The 15989-nt window shown below is 34.6% G+C and overlaps 1 protein-coding gene across 1 annotated transcript; it reads left to right on the forward strand.

Annotated features, from left to right (window-relative positions):
- The first annotated feature begins 11774 nt into the window (after nucleotides 1-11774).
- LOC141338522 (sphingosine 1-phosphate receptor 1) lies at nucleotides 11775-15090 on the forward strand. The gene is made up of 2 exons (XM_073844090.1): nucleotides 11775-11912; nucleotides 12811-15090. Exon 2 carries the CDS (start codon nucleotides 13011-13013, stop codon nucleotides 14097-14099), a length of 1089 nt encoding a protein of 362 aa, XP_073700191.1. The 5' UTR covers nucleotides 11775-11912; nucleotides 12811-13010; the 3' UTR covers nucleotides 14100-15090.
- Nucleotides 15091-15989: the final 899 nt, after the last annotated feature.

Below are 15989 nucleotides of genomic sequence, written 5' to 3' on the forward strand. Positions count from 1 at the left end.
TAAAGTCAGAATTGTGAGATATAAACATATCTGTGAGTTATAAAGTCAGAATTGTGAGATATAAACATAACTGTGAGTTATAAAGTCAGAATTGTGAGATATAAACATATCTGTGAGTTATAAAGTCAGAATTGTGAGATATAAACTCGCAATTATGACTTTTTTTCCTCAGAATTGTGAGATATAAACATAATTGTGACTTTTTTACTCTGAACTGAGATATTAACATAACTGTGAGTTATAAAGTCAGAACTGTGAGATATAAACTCGCAATTCTGACTTTAAAACTCACAATTATGTTTATATCAAACAATTTTGAGGAAAAAGTCAGAATTGCGAGTTTAAGTGAGATATAAAGTGATATAAGTGAGATTGTGATATAAACTTGCAATTCTGACGTTTTTTCTTTGAACTGTGAGATGTAAACACACAATTGTGAGTTATAAAGTCAGAATTGAGAGATATAAACTTGCAATTCTGACTTTTTTCCTCAGAATTGAGAGATATAAACATAACTGTGAGTTATAAAGTCAGAATTGAGAGATATAAACTTGCAATTCTGACTTTTTTCCTCAGAATTGAGAGATATAAACATAACTGTGAGTTATAAAGTCAGAATTGTGAGATATAAACATAACTGTGAGTTATAAAGTCAGAATTGTGAGATATAAACTTGCAATTCTGACTTTTTTTCCTCAGAATTGAGAGATATAAACATAACTGTGAGTTATAAAGTCAGAATTGAGAGATATAAACATAACTGTGAGTTATAAAGTCAGAATTGAGAGATATAAACTTGCAATTCTGACTTTTTTTCCTCAGAATTGTAAGATATAAACATAACTGTGAGTTATAAAGTCAGAATTGTGAGATATAAACATAACTGTGAGTTATAAAGTCAGAATTGAGAGATATAAACATAACTGTGAGTTATAAAGTCAGAATTGAGAGATATAAACATAACTGTGAGTTATAAAGTCAGAATTGAGAGATATAAACTTGCAATTTTGACTTTTTTTCCTCAGAATTGAGAGATATAAACATAACTGTGAGTTATAAAGTCAGAATTGAGAGATATAAACATAACTGTGAGTTATAAAGTCAGAATTGAGAGATATAAACTTGCAATTCTGACTTTTTTTCCTCAGAAATGTAAGATATAAACATAATTGTGAGTTATAAAGTCAGAATTGTGAGATATAAACATAACTGTGAGTTATAAAGTCAGAATTGAGAGATATAAACATAACTGTGAGTTATAAAGTCAGAATTGAGAGATATAAACATAACTGTGAGTTATAAAGTCAGAATTGAGAGATATAAACTTGCAATTTTGACTTTTTTTCCTCAGAATTGAGAGATATAAACATAACTGTGAGTTATAAAGTCAGAATTGAGAGATATAAACATAACTGTGAGTTATAAAGTCAGAATTGAGAGATATAAACTTGCAATTCTGACTTTTTTTCCTCAGAATTGTAAGATATAAACATAACTGTGAGTTATAAAGTCAGAATTGTGAGATATAAACTTGCAATTCTGACTTTTTTTCCTCAGAATTGAGAGATATAAACATAACTGTGAGTTATAAAGTCAGAACTGTGAGATATAAACATAACTGTGAGTTATAAAGTCAGAATTGAGAGATATAAACTTGCAATTCTGACTTTTTTCCTCAGAATTGTAAGCTATAAACATAACTGTGAGTTATAAAGTCAGAATTGTGAGATATAAACTTGCAATTCTGACTTTTTTTCCTCAGAATTGAGAGATATAAACATAACTGTGAGTTATAAAGTCAGAACTGTGAGATATAAACATAACTGTGAGTTATAAAGTCAGAATTGAGAGATATAAACTTGCAATTCTGACTTTTTTCCTCAGAATTGTAAGATATAAACATAACTGTGAGTTATAAAGTCAGAATTGTGCGATATAAACTTGCAATTCTGACTTTTTTTCTCAGAATTGTAAGATATAAACATAACTGTGAGTTATAAAGTCAGAATTGAGAGATATAAACTTGCAATTCTGACTTTTTTCCTCAGAATTGTAAGATATAAACATAACTGTGAGTTATAAAGTCAGAATTGTGAGATATAAACATAATTGTGAGTTATAAAGTCAGAATTGTGAGATATAAACATAATTGTGAGTTATAAAGTCAGAATTGTGAGATATAAACAAAATTGTGAGTTATAAAGTCAGAATTGTGAGATATAAACATAATTGTGAGTTATAAAGTCAGAATTGTGAGATACTTGCAATTCTGACTTTTTTCCTCAGAATTGTGAGATATAAACATAATTGTGACTTTTTTACTCTGAACTGTGAGATATAAACATAATTGTGAGTTATACAGTCAGAATTGTGAGATATAAACTCGCAATTCTGACTTTATAACTCACAATTATGTTTATATCTCACAATTTTGAGGAAAAAAGTCAGAATTGCGAGTTTAAGTGAGATATAAACTCGCAATTCTGACTTTTTTCCCTCAGAATTGTGATATAAACTTGCAATTCTGACGTTTTTTCTTTGAACTGTGAGATGTAAACACACAATTGTGAGTTATAAAGTCAGAATTGTGAGATATAAACACAATTGCGAGTTAAACAGTCCAAAAGACTAATATGTTCACAGACTTTATATAGAGTTTATATCTCACAATTCTGACTTCATTTCTCAGAATTGCAAATTTATATCTTGGAATTCTGACTTTATATCTCGCAATTGTGAGATTATATCTCATAATTCTTAGAAAAAAAGTCAGAATTGCAAGATTGTATCATGCAATTTTGAGAAAAAAAGTCGCAATAATCTTTTATTTTTTCAGTGGTGGAAACAGGCTTCTATAGATATATGCCTAAAACTGAATAAAAAAATTAAATTAAAATAAAAACAGATTAAATCAAGAAAATAAAAAGCTAACAAATTAATCAAATAAGCTAAAAATTTAAATAAAAAATGGATACAATAAAAAAAATATATATATATGTGTGTGTGTGTGTGTGTGTGAGTTTATATCTATCTATCTATCTATCTATCTATCTATCTATCTATCTATCTATCTATCTATCTATCTATCTATCTATCTATCTATCTATCTATCTATCTATCTATCTAATATTTAATGGTAATCTTATAATATAACCTTATTAATAATTATGTTTAGATATGCTTATATGCACAACGTTTATTTAAGTTATGAATAAAAACTTTACTCACAAAGTGTAAATACTGAAAGGCATCTTGGTGTAATAATTATTATATTAAACATATTTATCTATAAAAACATATACAATAAAATGATATATATATATATACATAGTGCCATGCAAAAGTTTGGGAGTCTGTGAAAATGTGAATATTTTTAATAAAATAAGAGCAATAAGAGATACCAAATGCATTTTGTTTTTTATTTAATACTGTCCTGAGTAAGATATTTCACACAAAAGATGTTTAAATATAGTCCACAAGACAAACAAAAGCTAAGAAATTATTAAAATAACCCACTTCAAAAGTTTACTTAATACTGTTTGTTACCTGGATGATCTACCACTATTTTTTGTTTTGTGATGGTTGTTCATGAGTCCCATGCGTCATGAGCACTGTTCTTTAGAAAAATCCTTCAGGTTTCATACTGAGGACAGCTGAGGGCCTCAAAAACAAATATTAAAACAGGGTCAGACATTCAATGATGCTCCAGAAGCAAACACGATGCATTGAGTTTTTGAATTTGAAGATCAAGGTAAATTGTACTTAATTTGTCTTCTGGGAAACATGCAAGTATCTTCTGTGGCTTTTAAAGAGCAGTACTAAATGAAGAAAAAAAAAAAAGAAATTCCAACCAAATAAGAAAAATTTGGACATCTTCATTCTGTTCAAAAGTTTTCAACCCCCAGCTCTTAATGTATCGTCTGGAGCATCAGTGAGCCTTTGAACCTCAGTGTGAAAAGATGGATCTCAAAATCACACAGTCACTGCTGGAAAGGGTTCAAACACACAAATAAATGCTGGAAAACCAAAGAATTGTGGAACCTGAAGGATTTTTCTGAAGAACAGCAGGCAGTTTAACTGTTCAGGACAAACAAGGGATTCATGAACAACTATCACTAAACACACAAACAGTATTAAGAAGCATGAAGAGGGTTATTTGAATAATTTCAGCTGTTTTTGGTCTTGTGGACTATATGTAAACATCTTACATATAAAATATCTTACTCAGGACAGTAATTAAAAAATAACATTCAGTTTGTACGATCTCTCTTATTTTGATAAAATTATTCTGCAAGGGGTTCCCAAACTTTCGCATACCACTGTATCTTGTCAAACAAAAACAAAAAAAGTCCTGAGTAAACATAATATTCTTCATCTAGGTGTTCAGCTTTTGTCTTGCCCAGTGAACCACAACAGAAACAGACGAGAAACATCATTATTTGGGATAAATTCCTCCGGCGCTCCAGCTGGGCATGTGGAATTAATTACTGTCGAGGAATTTACACAGCAAGTGAAACCGAGAACATGTGCTGTGTGTCACGCAGCTCGTACGGGTCGCTGTAGCAGTCATGACGTTATTATGAGTGGCTTCCTGTCTCAGGCTTAACGGACAAACTCAAGGATAATTTGGTGTCAGTGAAGCCAACAATCAACCCTAGACGCCAAAGATATATTGATTGCTGTTTATTGATTAGTAACAACGATTTTACCTAGTCTGTGCAACGTTAGCGTTTACATTTTTATGTCCTGAGAGGAGCAAAATAATTTTTTTCAGGGTTTTTTGGTTGTCTGAGATGTGAATAAAAGAGTCAGCCGTTCCACTTTTATGGTTCGACCTATTGCAGATTTGGCGTTTGCAAAAGCCGTTTAATTTTCCTATCTGGCGTTTCAAACAAATGTGTTTGGAATAACTGGAAGAGGAGTTATTTGTGCCGTGTTTCTGGCGGGCAGCGTGACCTCTGAAACCGAATATAGCTGTCCTGCTCTCTTTCCTTCTTTCTAGGAACAATATATTTCGTTATCAGTCACTTTTCCCACATTTGTCAGCTAGATCAAGTCAGCCTGTGTAAACCCCTGGCTGGACGGCCTTGTTAAAATAGCAGCATGTCACGTGTGTGTGTGTGTGTGTGTGTGTGTGTGTGTGTGTGTGTGTGCGTGTGTGTGTTGGCTAGCTGTAGCTTGTCAATTCATTTGCTGTTCATTTGTTGTTTCCTGAGATCATATTCCCAAGGAATGCTTTATGAGGTCAATTTAATGTAGTGACTACAAGTTACAGCCATTTTTATTACCTACGCCTGAAGGGGCACAAGTTATTTACACTTTTTTAAAGACTTTAGACTGTTCTGCAAGTGGCCTACATTTGGATTCAAAGAAATGATCTGGATTTAATTTTCAAGATAAGCTCTAATAGAGCGCATCTGTACTAAAATATAATCTTAATAATAATAATAATAATAATAAATGTATACATATTAAAATAATGAATTGATTCAAACATTTATTTTATAATTTAAATATAATTATAATATAAATTTAAATATAATTAATTAAAAATGTATAATAAATTATTAAAATATTAAATTCATTATAATAATTTAATGTTTAGTTGTTGAATTAATAATAATAATTAATTATTATTATTATTATTAATAGAAACGGTTAAATATGTAAATAATATGTGTATTATTTAAATAATTGATTTAAACATTTATTATATAACTTTTAAATTATTTATTTATAATAATTAATTAATTTAAATGATAAATGTATTCATTATATTACTATGATTTAAATGTTTCGTTTTTTTTATTATCACTTCATTTAAATACATTCACTGATTTAGACATTTATATAATAATAATAATAAGCTCTTAAATATTTAAATGTGATTTATTAATTTTTTAAAGAAATTAATTGATTTAAACATTTTATTATCTCAAAAATATTTATTTTTGAATAATAATTTAAAACGTACAATAAATGTATTTAAAAATGTATACTTAAAGTAATAAAATAACAAATGTTTAGTTGAATTATTAATAACAATAAAAATTATTATTTTTATTAATAGAAACTGTTAAATATGCAAATAATGCGTATTATTGAAACGTTTTATTATTTTTAATTATTTAAAAAAAAATTTGAATAGTAATTTAAAATGTACAATAAATGCATTTAAAAGTACTTAATGTATGTAATAAATGTATTAAAATAACAAATGTTTAGTTGCATTAATAATAATAATATTTTTTATTTTTATTAATACAAACTGGTAACATTTATTATATAATTATTTTAAAATGATTTATTAATTAATGTATAATAAATGTATTTAATGTGTTTAATAAATGTATTAAATAACAAATGTATTCTTTATTATATTATTTAAATGTTCAATTGTTGAATTATTATTATTATTTAAATGTTTTATTATTATTTAAATAATTGATTAAAACATTTATTCTATAACTTAAATAGTTTTATTTATTTCAAATATTTAAATGCTAAATGTACTCATAATATTATCATATTTAAATGTTTAGTTGTTCTTATTATCAATTAAACTATTTAAATAATAAACAACTGTTATTATTATTATTAATAATAATATTATTTTTATTATATATGTTTTTATTATTAATACAAATAATGAATACATTAATTAAATCTGATACTTTCATAAAAAACTTCCCAGAATGACATTATGTAATTTTATAAATTTTACTTCTTGTATTTGAAAAATAATAATGAAATTAAAATAAATAAATTTAATTAAAATAATTTAAAAAAAAGAACACAATTTAGCTCATTTTTACTTTTTAACTTTCTTGATTGTAAATGCATTTTTTTTTTTTTACATTGGAAGGGTTGCATGGATATTGTTTGTGAACATATTTTTGACCCAGAACTCAGTTTAAGGAAAGTATTGCTCAAAGATTCATGTGAGCCGTGTGATAAAAACAGATTTTTTTCTGCTTGGGTCAAACATCCTTTGCCACCACTAATCATCATTTTGTCACTAATTCAAAAGCTTTGTGATCATGAAATGTGAACTGCAGCTGTATGGGAAATACACACATACTAAGTGCCGAAAAAAATCACAGATTTCGTGTTGACGGACTTATGTGCGAATCGTGCACGATGCTCCGGACGCTTTCCATGGAATGTTTCTTTAATTGTCCGAAAATCATCAGCATTTAGTTGGCATGGGAATGAATGGGGTGTGGAGTTGACAGGAAACACATGGCATGTTGGATGAAAGGCTGGGAAAAGGAAAGAAACAAATGTCAAGACCTCTCTGATACATTGTGTAACCGCAATACGCACATCATGTGCCACGCCGGTGCTCAGAAATGTGTTTTGAAGAACTTTCTTAGAAGACACACCGAATTCTTCTGCCCCCAATGGGACTATTGGCTTTCCTGGAGCTGTGAAAGAGTACCATAGGTGAAGTCGAAGAAACACCATTAAAAATAGTGCTCCATCTTCAACTTTGTCCTCTTCCCACCCCCCAATCTCTACGAAAAATATACAGCTGCAGGGTTTCTCACAGCAGCACCGGGGGTGTGACCTTTGACCCCTTGCAACCTTGACCTCTCGATCTGATCTTTGAAGAAGCCGCTTGAACAAGAACAATCGCTCTTGAGGACGTGACTTTAAGATTCTGTGACTGAACACATAGAACAACACATAGAAATACAATAACAGCCACCTAGAACATCCTAGCAACTGCTATGTAATACCCTAGCAACCACCCACACCACCCTAGTAACCGCCTAATAAAACATAGCAACGTCCTAGAACTAGACTTTAGCAATCATCTAGCTGTGCCTGAGCAGCTACTTATAGCAACCACAGAGCAATACCCTAGCAACCACTCATAACACATTGGTGACCACTTAATAAAACATAGCAACTACCTAGAAGACCCTAGTAATAACTTAGCAGTGCCTAAGCAACCACTTAGAAAACCTGAAAAAACAACATAGCAACGCCCTAGAAACCACAGAGCAATACCCTAGCAACCACTCATAATACCTTGGTGACACCTAATAAAACATAGCAACTACCTAGAAGACCCTAGTAAAAACTTAAAAGTGCCTGAGCAACCACTTAGAAAACCTGAAAAACCACATAGCAACGCCTTAGCCACCAACCCGGAACACCCTAGCAATCACAGAGCAATGCCCTTGCAACCACCCACAACACCCTAGTAACCACCTAACAAAACATAGCAACTTCCTAGAAGTAGACTCTAGCAATCACATAACTGTGCCTAAGCAACTATTTAAAAAATCCAAAAAAACAACATAGCAACGCCCAAGCAACCACAGAGCAATATCCTAGCACCCACTCATAACACCCTAGCAACCACCTAATAAAAACATAGCAACTACATAGAAGACCCTAGTAATCACCTAGCAGTGCCTGAGCAACCACTTAGAAAACCTGAAAAACCACATTGCAATGCCTTAGCCACCAACCCAGAAGACCCTAGCAACCACAGAGCAATGACCTAGTAACCACCCACAACACCCTAGTAACTATCTAACAAAACATAGCAACTTCCTAGAAGACCCTAGCAATCAACTTGAAGTGCTTCAGCAACTACTTAGAAAACCTGAAAAAACACAGCAATGCCTTAGCAACCATCCACTACACTCTATAAAGCACATATCAATACCCTAGCAACCACCCACAGCACCCTAGTAACCACTTAACAAAATATAGCAACTACCTAGAACTAGACTCTAGCAATCACATAACTGTGCCTAAGCGACTATTTAGAAAACCCCCCAAAACAACGTAGTAACGCCCAAGCAACCACAGAGCAATATCCTAGCAACCACCCACAAAACCCTGGCAACCGCTAACTGTAAACGATCACTTCTGAGGATGTGTTTTTAGGATTCTGTGACTGATTACCCTAGCAATCATTTAACAAGAGATGGAAATACAAAGGCAACACCCCAGCAACTGCCATACAATATCCTAGCAACCACCCACAACACCCTAGTAACCACCTAATAAAACATAGCAACTACCTAGAACTAGACCTTAGCCATCACCTAGCAGTGCCTGGGCAACTACTTAGAAAATCTGAGAAACCATATAGCAGTGCCCTAGTAACCACGTAAAACACCCTAGCAACCACTCATTGCACCCTAGAAACCACCTAATAAAACACAGCAATTACCAAGAACTAGACCTTAGCAATCACCTAGCAGTGCCTAAGCAACCGCTTAAAAAATAAGAGAAACCACATTGCAATGCCCTAGCAACCACCCGGAACACCCTAGCAACCAAAGAGCAATGCCTTAGAAACTACCTACAACACCCTAGTAACCACCTAATAAAACATAGCAACTACATAGAAGACCCTAGCAATCACTTAGCAGTGCCTGGGCAACTACTTAGAAAACCCAAGAAACCACATAGCAACGCCCTAGCAACCACCTAGAACACCCTAGCGACCACAGAGCAATACCCTAGCAACAACTCATAACACCCTGGCAACCACCAACGAATAAACAATCACTTTTGAGAATGTGTATTTAAAATTATGTAACTGACGCTAACAACAATCTAACAACACATAGAAACACCCTAGCAACCACTCAAAACACCCTGTCAACCTCCAACAAATGAAAAAACTCTCTTAAAGATGTGTCTTTAAGATTCTGTGACTGAACACCCTAGCAACAACATAACGACACATAGAAACACCCTGTCAACCACCAACTAATAAGCAATCGCTCTTAAAGATGTGTCGTTAAGATTCTGTGACTGAACACCCTAGCAACAACGTAACAACACATAGAAACACCCTAGCAACCACTCAAAACACCCGGTCAACCATAAATGAATGAACAATCTATCTTGAAGATGTGTATTTAAGATTCTGTGATTGAAGACCCTAGCAACAACCTAACAACACATAGAAACACCCTAGCAACCAATCAAAACACCCTGTCAACCACCAACAAATGAACAATTGCTCTTGAAGATGTGCCTTTCAATTTCTGAGACTTAACACCCTAGGAAACACCCTAGCAACCACTTAGAAAACCCTAGCAACCACCCAGGGCACTCTTGCAACCTCATAGCAACACCGTAGCAACCACTCAAAACACACTAGCAACCACCAACAAAAAAACAATCACTCTTAAAGATGGTTATTTAGGATTCTGTGACTGAACACCCTACCAACAACCTAAGAACACATAGAAACACCCTAGCAACCACTCAGAACACCCTGCCAACCACCAACAAATGAACAATCACTCTTAAAGACGTGTCTTTTAGATTCTGTGACTAAACACCCTAGCAACCACTCAGAAAACCCTAGCAACCACTCAGAACTACCTGGAAACCAACAACTGTTAGACATGATGGTGGTGAGTACTGTAAAGGTAAGCCCCTTGATATTATCTTCATAAACTATCAAACTCTAGCCTGTTTTTTTCCCAAATTACGGTGATCACACAGTGATCACAACCTCTTTTGTTGTATTTTTTTAACCTCAGTTTGGCCTGTTACACATCCGACCGACCACCATAAAGAAGGAATGAACGGAGGGTTTTATGGCTGGATGGATGAACATTCACTCAAGGCTGGCTTAATACTTTTTGGGGTCACTTTGTTCAAAACATATATAACCATAACACAAGCTGCAGATCACTCCTAATTGAACTAATCTACTAATCCAGCTATGAAGATGTTCCTCAGAGGTGTAAATCCCTGACACATCAAAGAACTTCCCTCACAATAGTCCCTTGCTCTGGGAGGTGTAGGCTGCTGGATCTGCACTAGGGGTTTAGGGGCCACTGTGAGCAGCAGACCTGAACAGACCGGGCTGCACATGTGATTAATGCTGAGCTGAAATTAGGGCAAATGGGGGGTAGATGAGCGGTCATGCTTGGCCAGCCCACCCGGTTACCCAGCTCGTGGTTGTTTGGGGTGAGTCTGTTCGCAGCTGGGACATTCCCATAGGAAGAGACAAAAGAACACGGGATATGGGGTTAATCTGAATTTAGCATAATGCGATTTGACATAATACAAATCAGATCTACCTCTATAATGAACTATAAATAATGATAGTTTATTTATATTTGTGACCCTGGACCACAAAACCAGACTTAGGTAGCACGAGGTATATATTTGGAGCAATAGCCCAAAATAGATTGTATAGGTCAAAATGATAGATTTTTCTTTTATGCAAAAAAATCTTTGGGACATTATGTAAAGATCATGTTCCATGAAGACTTTTTGTAATTTTCCTACCGTAAATATATAAAAACTTAATTTTTAATCAGTATTATGCATTGCTAAGAACTTCATTTGGACAACTTTAAAGCCGATATAAATTACTATTTTCATTTTTTGCACCCAGATTCCAGATTTTCAAACAGTATCTCGGCCAAATATTGTGCTATACGAACAAACCATGCATCAATGGAAAGCTTATTTGTTCAGCTTTCAATTATTAACATTTCATGTTAACTGATCTTTATCCAATATCCAATACATATATCTTTAGAGATTTATGTTCAAAAGTGCCATTTTGTGCCATTCATTATTATTATACCACAGTGTTTGAACTGATGCCAGTCTGTTTCCAGCATATTGTTTTGGAATGTCTTGGAGAGCTTTGGATGCTGTGGAATAATAAGAGGCTAATGAGACTGAGGGAAAAGGGGAGGGCATTGAAACTGGTGGGCTGAACTGCAGAGGGGTGAATTGGCTCTCCGGTCTCTATCCAGTCAGAGAAAAATTACCCCTACAATCCTCCACACGACACTCCAGCGATGCGATCAATACCGCACCTTTGATATCTGCACCTTTGATATCTGGCCATATCGCATTATTATTGCAGGATTAAACGGTCAAGACGTTTGGTCTGGAATTTAAAGGTAAGGGAAACTCTTCTGGTCCATCTTTAACTTTCTGAATGTCAAGCCACAGTTTAACCGTCAGTAAGTCTTATTAAATCTTACAGTAAAAGTTCGTAATATCGAAAACGTCTTTTAAACATTAACGTAGCCTAAATAAAATATAACAAACCAGTTTAATCGTGAATACGACTTTTAAGCTGCGACTGCAGCATCTCTTGTCAAGTCGTAGCCTATACACATTTGAGTGTTGAAATTAGTATTCGCAAAACGATATCGAACATTAAAACAACGAATAGCCTGTTTAAAAGTTGACACGTATGAATTAGCGCTATACTTAATCGCTTTATTTCCATGTGTAGTTCGTTTTTCTGGACTCAACAAACTTTTTGTTTGTTTGTTTTAAACAAAAAGTAACGTTACATTAGTACAATAATCTTTTACATTCGTACCATAATTAGTTTAGATGTTTTATTTTTCCAGTATCTACAATGTTGTTAAACGATTTCCAAGTTTAGTCGTCTGTCTTTTCATTTATTAATTTAATCTTTGGTTATGGCATCTCTTACCCCTCTCAATTTGACATTGATTAGATTCGTATTAAGAAAAAGACTTCGAAATTCCAGTAGAATACGTTATATTTTAGCGGGATTATTTTAAAATAGTTATCGCGCGTTTTCTGTGTTCTGAAACTTTTTTAACCAAACGCTTTTATGTATATGCTTCGCTTTGGATAAATTACTCTAAATTACTCGTTCGTTTTGAGATTTTACTGTTCTAATTGTATTTAAACTTGTTTTCAAAGAAGCTGTGTTTATATGTATAACATAATGACAAAAAAATTCAAAATAATATGGTATTATACGTTACACAATATGCCGTTCAACTGGTCTAACTTTCGGCTGTTTGTATCTTCTAGCGTTTTCACGATGCAGATGTTGGATTTATGGACCGCATTCATCCTCTCTAAGGATTTTTACCTGACTTGAGAAAACCTTGCTTACATGACATCATACTAAGCGGAGAACTGGATACCCAGCTTCCCAAGTCCACCAGCACCCCTCTGTGGCCTGTGGTGGGTTGCACGTTGGATTTAAATCTACCAAGGCAGTGCAAACCATGGATGACCTAATCGCCAGACACTACAACTTCACTGGGAAATTCCGCAAGGTCGACAAGGACCCGGGACTCAGAGCGGACTCTGTCGTGTTCATCATCGTGTGCTGCTTCATCATCCTGGAGAATGTTCTGGTCCTCCTCACCATCTGGAGGACCAAGAAGTTCCACAAGCCCATGTACTACTTCATCGGGAACTTGGCCTTGTCAGACTTGCTGGCCGGAGTGGTGTACACGGCGAACATCTTGCTGTCGGGAGCCAACACGTATAAGTTGACGCCAACGCAATGGTTCTTCAGGGAAGGGAGTATGTTTGTGGCTCTGGCCGCGTCGGTGTTCAGTCTCTTGGCCATTGCTATCGAGCGACACCTGACCATGTTGAAGATGAAGCTCCACAACAATGGAAAAACATGCAGGGTCTTCATGCTCATCAGCACCGTGTGGTTCATCGCCGCCATCTTGGGCGGTTTACCAATCATGGGATGGAACTGCATTGACAGCATGAACAACTGCTCCACGGTTTTGCCACTCTACCACAAGACCTACATCCTCTTCTGCACCACTGTGTTCAGCGTCATCCTCATGGCCATCGTCATCCTATACGCTCGCATCTACGCCCTGGTCCGCACGCGGAGCCGCAAGCTGGTCTTCCGCAAGGTTGCCAATGGCCGTTGCAGCAACAAGAGTTCGGAGAAGTCCATGGCCCTCCTGAAGACCGTCATCATTGTGTTGAGCTGCTTCATCGCATGCTGGGCGCCGCTCTTCATCCTGCTCCTGCTTGACGTGGCTTGCCAGATCCGCACTTGCCCCATCCTCTACAAGGCTGAGTGGTTCCTGGCTCTGGCCGTGCTCAACTCCGCGATGAACCCTCTGATCTACACCCTGACCAGCAACGAGATGCGCCGGGCCTTCATCAAGATGCTCAACTGCGGCGTCTGCGACCAAGCGACGGGCAAGTTCTCCAGGCCCATCATGGGCGCCGAGTTTAGCAGGAGCAAGTCGGATAACTCCTCGCACCCCAATAAGGACGAGCCCGAGTACTCGCCCAGGGAAACCATAGTGTCTTCTGGGAATATCACCTCTTCTTCTTAAAGGGACTATTTGTGTACATTTACGTCTCGAGTGTGTGTTTGGTGTCCTCGTTGTTTGTGATCCTTAACGGTATAGCGGGAGGCTGGGAGAAACCAGGATTTGTTGGAGGTCTTGGCTTGCGCTTACATTAAAGACTTCGTCTTCTGCTATTCCTAAAGAGATCGCCAGAACTTTTCTGCAACTTAGGGAAGCACTTAACCAACCGTTGTTCAGTTTTTTTTATCCCTGTCAAATGGAAACCTGTAGACAAGCACTTTTTCGGGGAATTGCTCCTTGAGAACCAACATAGGCATTACTGACTCGGTCTAAAATGGATTGATGTGAAACATACTAGCTTGTTATGGTTGTATACTACATTTTTGGAATTAAATTGAAGAAATGCAGTCGAGAGGTACTTGTGTTTCTTTACTTGTGTTTAGTTAACACTACGGTATTAGGATGTCATTTTGCCCCCTGATCCAGAATGTATTTTGTAAATGTATTTGCTTTTCTTCACCTTTCAACAAGTAAACTGTTGTTGTAGAAGAGCGTGCATGTACAGTACATTAGCTGTCAATATTAATTTATCTTGAAACAGTGCCGATAAGTTTGAAACTCGGAGGGATGGAACTAAGTGTTGTGTTAATTAATTGTAAATATATTTTATTATTTTACTTTGATAGTACGCCGTGTATCATAGCCTGTGCACATTGATCTGCTCTGCCACCCGTCTGGGGTCGTTTTGTCTGGGTTGCTGGAAGTTAATGAAGTTAACTTGATGGGATGGAAAGATCTGCAGAATTCAAGATCAATGTCTATGTGAATTTTCTGTTGGCATGTCACAATACAACAGAGCCAATGTACAGGCTTGTATTTATCCATCTGTTCCTCATACATACAATCAAATCATGAGCCAGTTTTATCCCTGTTCAGTGTTGCACATTGTAACATCTAGTCTGTGTGTTCTTGTTCTGTTAGTTGTTAATAAATATTGTTGAAGAAAAAACAAAAAGTTGTGATTTGTTTTTAATTTTAAATTACATTTAAATGTTTTACTTTGTATTTAAAATTGGGTACAAATGTTGGAAAACGATTGAAAATCTCCAATGCGGAATCAACTTTTAAATTCAAACCTGAAAATAAATGAATAGATAAAAACTTTAGCAAAAACATTGAAAATGTATCATTATTTTTTTATGTTAATTCAGTAATTAATGATTAAACTTAAATTGTCATGGCATAACAATATACAAAATATTTTGTTATTAAAAAATAATTTATCCGAAAAATGCAAACTATAAGCATTTTTACAAGTGGTCTCAGACTTTTGAACACATTTGTAGCTGTAAATAGAAATGATAATAAATAATATGATTGTGTAGATGCAATTCAATTATAAGGCAACTCCTAAATAGCACGAAGGACAATAAAATACGTAATATTTTTCTAAATATGTAAATACAATTCTGGTTTCTTCACAGTAGCAAACTATTCTTATAAATAAGCAAAGAGCGCCACCTACTGGACAACTGCTAAAATGGCTTCTTCATTAGATTTTAAGATCTTCAGATAGATTTTCATAAATATACAAATAAAGCACTCGCAAATATTTACACTGACAATACACATTTGCATTTAAAGGGATGATATAATTTTACGGTTTTCTGACACGCTTAGTTTCATGATAATGCTTCTGTAAGCAATTTGTTTTTTTTTACATTTGTGAAATAATTTATGCATCCAATTATATTTAATTCTAATATCTATATTCTGATACAAAACATTAATGAATATGTTATGAATCAAATATTAATTTAGCTTACAGACACTCACATAGGAAACGCAGTGCTGCATAATATTTTTTTCCCCCTAAATAATAATCATTATAGCCTACTTATTAATAATTAGGCC

The sequence above is a fragment of the Garra rufa genome, chromosome 7 (genome assembly GCF_049309525.1).
Source record: "Garra rufa chromosome 7, GarRuf1.0, whole genome shotgun sequence".
NCBI classification, from domain to species: domain Eukaryota; kingdom Metazoa; phylum Chordata; class Actinopteri; order Cypriniformes; family Cyprinidae; genus Garra; species Garra rufa.